The 13550-nt window shown below is 44.5% G+C and overlaps 2 protein-coding genes across 5 annotated transcripts in view; both read left to right on the top strand.

Moving 5' to 3' along the window:
* The first annotated feature begins 2 nt into the window (after positions 1–2).
* FKBPL (FKBP prolyl isomerase like) lies at positions 3–3323 on the top strand. Its single transcript, XM_072429943.1, has 2 exons — positions 3–80; positions 2276–3323. Exon 2 carries the CDS (start codon positions 2314–2316, stop codon positions 3124–3126), a length of 813 nt encoding a protein of 270 aa, XP_072286044.1. The 5' UTR covers positions 3–80; positions 2276–2313; the 3' UTR covers positions 3127–3323.
* Positions 3324–6877: 3554 nt separating this feature from the next.
* ATF6B (activating transcription factor 6 beta) overlaps positions 6878–13550 on the top strand; it is a 28174-nt gene continuing 21501 nt past the window's right edge. For 2 of the 4 annotated variants that reach the window (XR_011923604.1, XM_072431858.1), the window contains exons 1-3: positions 7077–7880; positions 8855–8965; positions 13442–13527. Coding sequence is in view for 3 of the 4 variants with exons in the window: in XM_072431858.1 (XP_072287959.1) it covers positions 7694–7880; positions 8855–8965; positions 13442–13527 (384 nt within the window). In the remaining variant the exon portion in view is untranslated. Of the gene's footprint in view, positions 7013–7076; positions 7881–8854; positions 8966–13441; positions 13528–13550 lie in introns of those variants that run through there. The other 2 variants (XM_072431859.1, XM_072431860.1) reach the window with 2 other exon arrangements.

The following is a 13550-nucleotide window of genomic DNA, read 5'->3' as shown; positions in this document are numbered from 1 at the left end:
TGGCTCCCCCTCCTTCTCCACCTCCCTGCTACCCATCTGCCTACACTTCCTGGTGAAGTCTCAGCCCAGCCAGCAGGAAGGTGAGCAGAGCTGTTATCCTCCTCCCTGGTCTCTGCCATGCTGAGTTCTGTAGTCCAGCAACAGGAGCTGCTGTCATGGAACTACAGTACCCAGCATGCCTTGCAATCCCTCCCTAATCCATCTCTGCTCCTGCAATGTGTGGACTTGCTGTGCATTGTAGTCCTGCAGATGTAGCTGCTGCCATTAAACTGCATTTCCTAGCATTCCCTTCCTGTTACTTTTCTCTGCTCCTGCAATATTGTGCATTGGGGCATGCTGAGCATTGCAGACTTACAGGGAGCTGCTAGGAAACTACAATTCCCAGAATGCAATGGTGTAATGGCAGCCTTCTAGCTGCAGGATCATGAGTCAGTAAGCAGTGCATGGTGCCTATTAATAAGTATGAATCTGTCTATGTGCAGAGCATGCTGAGTAGATGTATGGTTTTGCACCTGGATAACTACAGTTCCCAGCATGCTCTTATGTTGTGATGCTGGCTCTGATTGCATGGCTGGGCATTGTATCCCTGCTGTAAGACAAACAGCATCATGTTCCTGTATACTGGTCATGCATGCTGGGTAATTTTAGTTGCATGCTTGCTTTGTTTTTCCTCCTTGTATCAGCTGCATCATTGTCTAAAGGGTCCATTCCAAAAATGATGAATTGATGTAATTTTAATATTAAAAATTGATGTTGGGATGCAGGGCAAAGTAACAGGTTCAATGTAATGCCTGCCCCTACAGATGCATATTTACCTTCTCTTTACTGTCCTACGCATACATTTGCCCAAAGACCGTCAGATTGGAAATCTTACAGCACCCTGCTGTGCTCACCATCATAGAACAAAGGTTGCTGCTGATCTGTCAGTCATTCATCCGCCAGGACTGACCATTGTATTATTATTATTATTATTATCATTATTATTAATAATAAACAGTATTTATATAGCGCCAACATATTACGCAGTGCTGTACATGCCAGATTTTTGCAGACTACTTGTCTAGGAGCAGCAATGATTTGGTGTCCGCAGCCCAACTCCCTTTCTGTGATGGTCCTGGGGCGTGTTTGGACACTCAGCATTGTCACATGGATATCTTCAACTCGGTGAAAGCTCTGCAGAATTCACATAGATCCTGCAGGCCAATGGGGCAGCAAAGAGATGGTGCGTATAAGCATCTGCAGGGGCCAGCATTAAAGCACAGCCACTCTTTTATTAAGGTTGCCTTTTATGACTTCCATACGTAGTAGAGGCCTCATATCCGTTACTTTTAAACAGTCCTGTGCCTGCTATAGCCCCTTTTATGTCCACTGTATGTAAAATAAGAGTATGAATGGAATGAATGAAGGTCACGGTGCACATGTGTGGAAGGCACAGAGCCTGACCAGGACCATTTAAAATAAATGACTTTGTGCAAGTAAAGATTTTCCTATACAAAAACATTTTGTGGGGGTATTTAATGGGTAAAAAGCTATTCCTGAGCTCCTATCAGTGTCACCTATCTGCTGTTCTTTAAGGAAGCAATTCATCAATCCCCTCTCACCTAGTGATCACTAAGCATTCTTACCTGCCTGATCACCACCCAGCATGCACAGCTCAGGCAACCCTGGCGTCCCTTGCCAGTGTTGGACTTGCGGGAGTTACGGTATTCCAGCCAATCATGGACTAAGGCTGGGTACACATGTGCAATAATTGTCGTTGGAAAGGATCTTTCATGATCCTTTCCAACGACTAACGACTGCAGCATGCATGAACGAGTGCTGTACATACATCACCATTCTGCTCTATGGAGAGGGGAGGGGGAGAACGATGGAGACGCACCCGCTGGGCTTTCTCCTCTTCATTTTCATTACAATCGTTCGTAGTCCATTGTCGGTGTATCTGCCGGGACGGCCATTCGGACGATGCACGTCGAGCACTGTACTCGTCGGATATCGCCCCTGAGCCGATTATCAGACGAGAATCATAGCACGTGTGTACGTAGCCTAACATTGTAACATCATATTAAGGTGAGAGGCTGGATCAGGTGCTGATCTGTGTCAGACGTTTGTAAACCGGGCCAAAAGCTGCACAGGCATCAGTTTTTCCATGATTTTGTTATCTCTCAGACAGCAATCCAGTCTGGAAATAGACTAAAGATAGATGTTTTTGGTTAAGGAGGAGAATGGGGTGATGTATTTTGGTGAAAATGATTTGATGTTTTTTTTTATCCTGCAGAAAAACTGGCTTGTTTTTATTTGGAGCGCTAACCAGCAATGGAGAGTCCTCAGGCCTCCCCAGGCTGTACAGTTTGGCGCTGCCCAGATGGAAGCTTCACAAAGACCATTCTAGAGCCAGGAATTGGACTGGACAAGCCCAAAGAACGTGCAGTGTGCCAGATATTTTTGGAGCAACTCCCTGACCCCCCATCACAGTTCTGCACACCGTCCGGTCCTGGGTATTCTGCTGGAAGCTGGATTGAGGTGGAACTTGGAGAAGGTGATTCAGCACAAGACCGCCTTGTTGACCAATGTCTTGAAACCATGCTTCAAGGGGAAGTCTGCCAGGTGGACAGCCAAATAGGATTCCATCTCATCCTGCGGTTGAAAAGCTTTGATAAGGGTGCAGAAGCCTGGGAACTCGAGCCAAGTGAGAAGATCCAACGAGCGATTATGGATCGGGAAAAGGGCGGCAGGGCTTTCAGAGGAGGCAACATTGAAGGGGCTGAAAGGAGATACACGCGAGGGCTCAGACTATTGGTGTGCACCCCTGGTGAAGCAGAAGAGGAAAAGGTGGCACTTCTATCCAACCTGGCAGCCTGCGACCTCAAGAAAAGACGTTTTCGAGAAGCGGAGGTGAGGTGCACCCGAATCCTAGACCTGGATCCCAACCACTTCAAAGCCTTATACCGGAGAGGTGTAGCCAGGGCGGGCATGTCGGACTGGGAAGGGGCAAGGGCTGATTTGGACAAGCTGCTGAAACTGGATCCGGGTAACAAGGAAGCAAAAAGGGAGCTGGTGAGCGTGCGTGAGAAGGAGAAGATTGCGCAGGCGCAAATAAGCAAGGCCCTGGGGAAAATGTTCCTTTAAAGTGGACATTGTCAAGCAAGCAGGCAGGCAGTGTAGCAGCCTATAACTCATAATAACCAATCGGGTTTTAGATTGCATATAGTTATTGCTGTATGTGTTATGTTACATATCTCACTGCCTTATAAAACTAGCTTGCACATGGACTAAACCACTTATAAGAATGAGTAACATCACTGAGGCAAAAGACCAAAAAAAAACTTAGAGTAACCGTTCGCAAACGCGCGAAGCGCCCCACTGGACGCCCTTCGGTGCACTTTTATGCTGACATGAGAGTGTGCGCGCAGGGAATTCAACTGTAAAATAAACCTCAGGGATGAGAAACAGAATGGTGTACAGGATGCATGGTAAATATTGTGTACAAATAAACTGTGTTATTTATACGTGTTTATTATCTTTATGTGTTGTATGTGTGAGTGGTGTCCCATAGGAAGGCTGGTTGGGGTCAGAGGGGGGTGCTTGTTGAAAGATGGCACAACAAGCTGTGTGTTGTAAGAAATTAAGCATTATTAAAAATTCATTACTGCTCCCATCTGGTACACATTGACACCCATTTTATTTTTTCAAGCAATTTGCATTTCTGTATTTTAATCTTTTTATTGACTTTTACCATTTGAAAATAATAAGACACCTTACATTATGGGCAGCACAGTGGCTCAGTGGTTAGCAGTTAGCACTCTGGCCTCTGCAGCGCTAGGTTTGAGGTTTGATTCTTGGACATGACACTATCTGCATGGAGTTTGTAGGTTCTCTCCATGTTTGTGTGGGGTTCCTTCCACATTCCAAAAACATACAGTTAGGGTGATTGGCTTCCCCAAAAAAGTAGACTGTATTGAAGACATATGACTCAGTCGGGACATTAGAGTGTGAACCCCTTTGAGGGACATGAAATTTGTACAGCTCTGTGTAATATAATGACGCTATATAAATGCTGTGTAATAATAATTATTATAACAATGACGTCCTGATTGGACGTGTAATCTTTTGACATCAGGAGCAAAACATATACAATACAAGGTGTATCAAGACATCAGTTCAGATCAAACTACACTCTATATCAGGGATCGGCAAACTCCGGCCTTTAGGCCAGATACGGCCTAACCGGTAGTTTTTTCCGGCCTAACGCCCCCCCTGGCTGATCCGGCCTAATGCCGGCCAGAAACCTGCGGCTCCTGAGCCCCCTCTTTGCTGTTGGGGAGCCATTAGGGCGGGACTTAGAGTCCACTACTGCCCACCCTGAAATGGCCTAGTGGCCTTAAAAGTTTGCCTACCCCTGCTCCATATTAAAGTGAAACAACCTCCCATTGTGTTTGGCCATATTTTGAGTTGATACCCTGATTTCTGTGCTTATTTTTCGCTTTGGTTTTCTTTTTGGGAACTTGGCTTTAATATGCAGGATTATGTTAGGTTATGTGTCACCCATGGGTCCCAAATTAGATCAAATTTGTCTAACTTGTTAAGTGTGCTGAAGAGCTTGTAATTAACCATGATCCAATTTAATTTCTCAGGTATTGGTTCTAAGGGAATTTTAAGCCAGATTTTAGGCCTTTTGATACCCTTCAGCTACAGGTTAAGGAAGTTAAACATAGCGCCCCCCCCCCCTCCCCCAGGCCCCAAAAAACCTAATTGAAGTACACAGGGCTTATTTAGGCCCCAAAAAACCTAATTGAAGTACACAGGGCTTATTTAGCACACTTTGTTCCTCTCTTCCTACCTGGAGCCCTTTGGTGCTTTTGCTGGCAGTTCATATCTGTTTCATAGTGACTTGCTGAGTAACACAGCAGTCAGAAAATGGAACTTAAAGTGTACCTAAGCTCAACATTTATACTTTACATAGAAGGGTAGACAACCCTTCTAAATAAAATAAAACATTTATTCAAAAGAAAAGGGTGCAGCTCGGCTCCTGTGGCGATAAAGATTTAGTGGGAGCGCAGAACCTCCCGGGATACCTATGTCACGCATCCTGTTTGCCACTTATGAGGGGGATCTCTCCTCTTAGGGGACAAAAACTGAAATGAAAACTTGACTAAGGGCCAACCCAGCCATTCTTATCCAGGGACCCTCCAGAGGTTGCTTTGGCTGATTGACCACCCATTTGATGGTGACCTCCAGAGGTTGGAACTTGAGTCTCGTGACTTGGACGTCCGATTGAAGTCACCTAATAAACAACTTGCGACTCAACTTGGGGGTTTTGTCCAGCAGGGCGGGGAGGAAGGCGGTGTTACAGAAGCCTCACTGCTTTCCTCCCCGTCCCCTTCAGCTGTCAGCGGTGAAAGCCGAACTTAATAGACTTAGAATGCAAGGAATGCGGGGAGGAAGGCATTATAACAGACTAAGTACGACTTGCAAAGGACTTGAAGTGATCTGACTGGGGACTTGACTTGGAAGAATTATTGGTGACTTGAGAGTTGACTTGGGACTTAGTGTCAATGACTTGGGACTCGACTTGGACCTGATGGGTGACGACTTAGTCCAACCTCTGGTGACCTCTTATGCCATGGTCAGTGCCATTTGGCATAGTCAGCTGAATGATACCAACACCTGTTTTTGTTTATTTTAAATCTATAACAATGGTATTTTGTCTATTAATGTAAGGGGGGGGGGGGGAGAGCAGTGTTTCCATGGCCTCTTATGGTTTTGGTAAGGGACCTGAAAGGTTCCCCAGCGATAAAAAGGTTGAGAGGGACTGGCCAAGCCCTTCCGTACATTAATAAAAATGAAATATATTATTTTGCATAAATACTTTTTTAGCTGCACATAGAAGGGAATGCACTGGGGGGCATTTCCTTCCTGCCCCACTTTGTTCAGCCACTGGGAGTGAGGAATGAAAGCATTGTGTGAGCTCTGCGCTGCAGTTTGGCTTACACATGGCTGAAGAATCTCCCCCTGCCCCATGTGACTGGGCTGGGCCAATCACCAATGCTGTCACAGGAACTTTATCTTGTGCATTGCTCCAATGGAAAGCGCTTACCCAAATTCCCCCCCGTCCAGGTTTCCATATATGCAGCCATATATTTTGCTTCCTATGCTGTCCATGCCCATTGCTTTGAAATGGCTGCCTAACACTAACCCGCTCGGCAAAGGAGCATGGTGTGTGTTGTAATGCACGCTGCCGCATGTCTACGGACATGGTGAGCGGGGCCCTTTTCAGAATGCCATGCAGAGCACCAACCAGGGTAATACATATTGTCATGCATTTATTTATTGTACAGAGCTGGGTAATATGTTGGCGCTATATAAATCCTGTTTAATAATAATGCATCGAGGTACCATGGTAAGTGCTTACTGCTATGGTTCAAACAGCCCCCACCCTGCCCAGCAATAGCAGCTGTTTATGCTACAAGAGCTTAGGAAACAAATCCACCAGCTACACATCACTGCCATGTGTGCCTTACTGTTGCTATGAACAACACCAACAAACCAGCTTTGCTAGTCAGAGCAAACACTACTAGTCACGTGACAAAAACAAACGCCTTCGAAAACGAATAGACTACAATTCCCACAATTCCTTGCACAAATACTGCGCAGGCGCCAATCGCAAAGCATTACGGTCTACCCTTCAAAAGATGACTGTCCTTTACCGCCCAATCAAATGCGGAAGTAGTTTTACTCAGTCTACTATTGGATAACCTCCTAGCTCACAGTTGATTGGTGCAATCTCCTGTCAACCAATGTTTGCGATGTCTCTCATTGGAGAATTCACTTGCGCCTCTCCTCTAAACATAAGTACTGTAGAGGTAGAGGGCGGGATGTGTATTTCCAACTGTCATTGGCGGAGGTGTAGAGGGAACTGTTTCTGATTGGCTGAGAGGGTCGCACAGTGTTATCCCACCTAGGATTGAGCCTGCTGTCTCTTCCTGTCACCGGTGGACCCGGCTCTTCATCTCCGGTGATTACATCCGCCCCTCCCCCACCATAACCCAACCTTCCGCTTTGTTCTTACATTGTGCGACGCCACTGTCGGGTGGCTCGCAGTGACGTCACGCTTCACCGGGCTCAGGTGTTACCGGGGGATGATCCGGTTCTCCCGGTCAGCGCCTGCATCCCTCCTGAGTGCTGGCTGTCATGACGACATCCCTCCTTTTATCCATGGACCTTTCTAGAATGTTGCCATGTGTTCTTGTCAGATTATGACATAGAGCAGATCTGTTATGACGTCACTTCTCTAATGACGTCACACTGTCATTGATGTCATCACGTAACCTTCACTCTAATGACATCTCTTTACAGTGCCGGCCTGGTATTAGTGTTCTGTGATCACTTATAATGAGTTGTATGACATCATTAATCTTATGTGATAATCCTCATGATGTCATCAGTGCTGTGACATTGTATGATTATTACACCCTCATGACATCATCTTCCATGGTGTGACATCACTACTGATCACATGATCATCATATAGATTGAGTGATGTCTGGCAGTTTCCTTGGTCATGTGATGCCTTGTGGGATCCGTAATTCCCATGTCACCCCTATAACGTCCCCTCTCTCTCTCTCTCCAACACATCCAGCTTGTTTTATTATTTTCCTCACCCTATAAAGGAAGATATATTCGCCTAAAATTGCTGATGATTTTCATTGACAGTGCTGCATCAGGGTGGGAAGTGACCCAGCGATTTCCCAGCGAACTGAGAGGACCCCGCGCTGGACAGCCAATAGGAAAATGTCTGCATCACACAGGCGGTGATGTGGACACCTCAGGAAGGACCCCACCAAAAAGATTTGTAGTGGAGTGTCACATGACAGTGACTTTAGGTGAGTTAAACAATTAAAACTTCTGTCAATGTGTGTCTGCAGCTTTCACTTCACTTCCTGTCCAGGAAACGAGAGGAAATCTTCCCAGAATAAAGGGAATTCCCACTTACACCAGAATGTGTGTCCCCATCGGACGATTTACCCTCATCCCCTGTCCTGATGACAACTTCAACACTTTATTCCGCTCTTTAATGCTTTGCTAGTCACCGATTGTGAAGCAAGAGCAGACAGTGTACAGTCCACGTTCTTTATGGGCCGTAGTTATAAAACAGGGAATCTGACATTCACTGTCTTTGTGTTTCAATGGCCGTAGTGCATTCCCCACCAGGGAATGTTCGAGGGAATGTCAGAGCTCTATGTGTTAGAGACAGCCAATTACAATCACCAGATGTCCATTTTTATCTTTTAACCCCCCACCTATTCTTTATCCCCTTTATAACCTTCTCATACTCACACAGGGCGTCTCCGGGTTACATAGAGATAGGGACTGTAGGTTTGTTCTTAGGTTGAATTTGTTTGTAAGTTGGAACAGGTACATCATTTATTAAATGCAATTTTTGTCTCAACATATTACATATACATAGGCAGCGTGCTGTCAGTTACTGTATAAAATCCTCACTGTGAGTTAATCACAAAGTAAAAAAAAAATTCTTTATGCAGCCTAGACATTCATTAACTTCTGGAACAAGCTGTGCTTTGATATGCAAAAAGAAACAACTGCAGAGTTTGTGTTGGTCATTAAAGAGTTATACGAGGCTGCAGAAGAGCTCAGCCCCTAAGCTCACCCACAACCTCAGCTGTGTTTAGCAAAAGATTTCTTCTGCAAGCCATGCAAACCGCCCCTCCCCCCTGTCAAGCCTCCATCCTGCACAGGAGGAAGCAGGGAAGCCCCGTTTGTAACTAGGAGTCGTCTGTATGTTGGATGTCCTTAACTTGGGGGCTACCTGTACTTATACTTCTTGTTCCTCTTGCAGGTGACAGAGGTCAGAGATCACCGGATACCCTCATGATGGCTACGGACCTCTTGCTGAATGACCTGGACACCAAGTTCTGTGCAGACAACTTGCTCACCAATGAGGATTGGGGTGAGTCTCTTAAAGTTAAAATATAAATTGTATTTGTGGATAAAATCTTGTAGATTTGATGGCGCTGTGAAAATCTACAGCAAGGTTTCCTAACTACTTCAACCCAGAGGTTCAATCCAGAAGTTACTAGAAGTTCCTTGAGCAAGGATTAGTTTGTGCCTCTCAGGTCAGTATAAGTGACCCCAATGATTATTTTGGCTATCTGTAGGGGTGACATTCTTCCCACTGACCAGCAATGTAAGAGGAATTCTTCCTACCGACCACCAGATATAGTACTGTGAGCTGTGAATATAATAATTATAGGAGGGTTCCCCCATGGGAACAGTGTGCAAATTGCACTATTAAATAATTGTCACCAGAACAGATTTTTATTGCAAGATTTCCCCTCTGTCTTGGTTACCCGTTATTATTAATATTATTTATTATTAGACACTATTAATATAGCACCAACATATTATGCAGCGCTGTACATTAAATAGGGGTTGCAAATGACGGACACGTTCAGACAGTGACACAGGAGGAGGAGGAGAGGACCCTGCACAGAAGAGCTTACAATCTAGGAGGTACGGGAAGTATCACACCCTTACTCTCCATCCCAGAGTCCAGGTCCCCTCCTCCTTTGACATGTACAGCAGTCATTCCCCATTGGTTGTTTATGGTTTGGTGCTGATGGACGACCACTGTACATACGTCTGATTCTCAAGCCAGACCGTTCTTACTGGCTGAATCTCTCCACACAGCAATAGAACCCTGGCAGGACTTCTGACTTTTCCCTCCTCTGTAGAAAACATAAAAATGTTTGTTCTACATTTGGGAATTCTTGTCCATTCAGATTTTCAGTTAATCCTTTGACATGGAGCCGCCTTTCATCCTGAGCTCATTACTAGAAGGAACCACATCAGTCCATGGGGGTAAAGTACCAGTGTCACTCTGATGTCCCCCCTTATCAGCAATACATTCTACGCTTTCCTTCACTTCTCTAAGGGAAAGTTAGATCAATGCAAACTCCAAATACCTCTGATCAGAGCTTCCACAGGGCTTCAGTATTGTAACAAATAATTTGGTATCACAACCATGTTCCCAGCGACAAAGGATCAAAACAGATAAACGTTCTGTTCTCTGTAGAGGGGAGGAGGGTAAAAGGACAAGCGCACCCCGCTGTGTTCTCCTCCCTTTATGTGTACTGCAGTCATTCCCCATTGGTTGTTCATGGATCTGTGCTGATGGACGACCGCTGTACATACATCAGATTCTCCCCTTAGACCGTTCTTATCGGGCATGAATCATCTGATGTTTGTAGCTAAAGTAGTGACCACATGGCTCATGCAGCTCTGGCATTCAGCTAATTGCCACACTGCTATCTGCATGCTTGTGTCCAGTGTATGACTGACTGCTGAGTCGAGTGAGCAGCGTCACATCCAGACACAGTATACTCCCCATGGGTGCGTGGCAGCCCCTGTATTGTAACCCAACGGAAAAACAGCCTGGTGGTTACTGAAAAGTGCCGGGTGGTGCGCCAAGCTAAAAGGGGCTGGGGAGAATTCTGAGGCAATTAGCATTCTTTAGAATGATCATAGCAATGACACCATTTATAATCTCTGGATGACAGGTCCTCTTCAGATCTGCAGCTTGGTAATACAGGCCGTGTACTGGTGCTATAAAACTGCGCCTGTACAGGAATGAGGAACCGATCCCTTGTTGGTTTTTCGATTTATGACAGTGGTGATATGTAAATAACTTCCTTTTCACAATGACAATTCTCAGTAATTCTGTGAAGGAGGGTTTTGTATTTTGCTTTCTCCTATTATACCTTGGCTGGTGTTTGCTTGGCTGTATAAACATTATTATGTATGCTGGTCAGCAGGTGCTTGAGGTGTATCGGCATATTTATAGTTCTGGCTCTTTGCATGTTGACAGAAAAGGATTTCCTGACTAGGAAGCCAGATATCTAAAAGGTTTCCGTGGTCAGAAAAATTGTCAGTGACAGGCCAAGCCTGTAGTAGATGAAGCGCCAACACATTACACAGCGTTGTACATTAAATGACAAGCCTGCATAGGCAATGGGCTCTATGTCAATAAAGTGGAACTAATGTCTCACTTTCAGAATTTGGTATGAGGCGGGGCTTTGTTGTAGAAATGGACAGGTGATGCCCCTTCTGCAATAAGAATTCCTACCTCCCTGATCACCGCCCAGCATGCACAGCTCAGACAACCCCGGCGTCCCTTGCCAGTGCTGGACTTGCAGGAGTTACGTTATTCCAGCCAATCATGGACTAAGGCTGGGTACACACGTGCAATAATTGTTGTTGGAAAGGAACTCTCACAATCCCTTCCAAAGACAAAAGACTGAACGATGCAAAAACGAGCGCAGTACATACAGCGCCATTCTTCTCTATAGAGAGGGGAGGGGGGAGAATGACGGAGAAGCACCACGCTGCGCACTTCTGCGTTCTTCTTCACTTGCATTGCAATCGTTTGTTCACAGTCCGTGGATCCGCCAAGACATATCCATGAATGACAAGCGCTGTTCACACGTCAGATTCTCATCCAATACCAGTCATGCGGCGATTATTTGATGAGAATCATCTGATGTGTGTACATAGACTTAGATCGGAATGCAGAAAAGAAATAGGGAAAAGATGGCGGCACCTGAAACAGAACGGGGACAGCCGAGTCTCCCCAGGGTTTAGTTCTGAGGAGTATATTGTTTATCACTAGAATATTCCCGTTTTTACCATTTTCATTACAGCAGAATATTCGTCACTTATATTTGACATTTTAGCAGCACAGCAGCAAATATTTACTTTTTCTGCTTTCTGATAATAAAAATAATTCCCTTTATTGCAGAGTAAATTGCTCTGAATACATGAAGGAAATTCCCCAGTCATAAGATTGCTTTATCTCCTCCGGCATTCCTCCAGTCACCTCCCTAATCCTCCTCACTGCAGTCACAAAAAGAAAGTAAAAGTGGCCGAGAGAAGGTCCAAACACAGGATTGCTGGATGGTGGAAATGTTCTAACTCCTCGAGGTCTAATATGAAGGAGTGAATCTGACATTCCCTGGGAATGTTTCAGGGAATGTCAGATTCCCTGCTTTATAATGAAACATGCAATGTGCTGCATACCACGTAATCTAACCATTTTATATTCATGGCTAACAAGGGGTACTTTGAACATATTTCCGTTTCTCTTGTTGGCCTACCGGATGTTTGGATGAGGGAATCAGAATCAGCAATCCAATGAAGATATACAGACCCTGTATAGCTGGACTCCAGGCCAATCTATAGGGTATCTAAAATATATCTCTATATCTAATATACATTAACTTTTTTCAGATCTGGTATCAGCTTGCAATACACTGTACAGCAGAGCACAGATAGGAAGACAGTGCAAGGAGATAGAACAATTTCAGTGTATCTGATTAATATGCAGCATGCTGATAGGTAGGGAGAGCAGAGTTATATTGATACTTCACTTCAGTATCGTTGTGCGACAGAGCAATGTATATATACAGCCCAAAAAAAACCCCAAAAATTAAAAAACAAAAAAATGTATTATATATAAAACTTAGCCTGGGGGACTACCTGGCATTTTTTTTTGGTGGGTATTATTATCATCCAGCACTTATATAGTGCCGACATATTACACAGCGCTGTACAAAGTCTATTCTCATGTCATTAGCTATGGACTTTGTACAGCGCTGCGTATGTATGTATGTATGTGTGTGTGTGTGTGTGTGTAAATGTCTGGAACCCTAAATAGAAATGTACCCTCACCTTAGGTTCTTGTCTAAGTCTTGTTCTAAAGTCTCCAAAATTAGGAGTGATATTGTGACCAGGACAGAAATGCAGAGACTACAATAAACATCTTTCCAGAACACCTGACAGGAAGAAGGCAAAATTCCCAAATAGGGTCAAAAATACCAATAAAAATCTGATGGAGACCCAAACTTTCATCTTATCCAAAACAACATAACATTTCTGGTGGACTTTGTAAAACTAGGGAATCAGGATTTTCTGTGCTGGCTGATCACATGGCTCATGCCAAGGCATTGGTCACAAGACTCCTACAAGGAGGATCATGGGACATTGAGGTTCTAGAAGAGGTGACTAATTGGTGGTTTTCTGAACCATCACCTAATATTGGTCCCGCAGGATCCCTTGTTTTAGATGAGACTATGCGACAGGTGCTTTGTCTTTGCTGTTGTTGCTGGCTTTTGGTTTCCTTCTTGTTTTTCGGTATTTCTCATCATTGTATTTATAATCTCTATACTAAATATTCATTTAACCCTATAACGTTGTGTTTCATATAATTTCATGTAATTCAGGATTTTTGCATTCAAGAGTAACCTAAATCAAATAGCAAATAATTAAATTGGTGGGCTGCAATTCTAGCCGTCTCCTGCAGATGGCAGAATATTATTTTGTTATTAATTAATATACTGATACATTGTAAAAATGTGCATTATTCCCCCAGACACAGGCCTGTACAATTATGGAGATGTGGCAGATGACTGTGGGGAGCTGTTTCCATCGGGATTTAATTCCTACCCTCTGCACTTGGTATGTATCAGCTCTAACATGTT

This window comes from Pyxicephalus adspersus, chromosome Z (assembly GCF_032062135.1).
Source record: "Pyxicephalus adspersus chromosome Z, UCB_Pads_2.0, whole genome shotgun sequence".
NCBI lineage: Eukaryota > Metazoa > Chordata > Amphibia > Anura > Pyxicephalidae > Pyxicephalus > Pyxicephalus adspersus.
The sequence above is the reverse complement of the archived record's forward strand: the minus strand, read 5'-3'. Positions and strand labels throughout refer to the sequence as shown.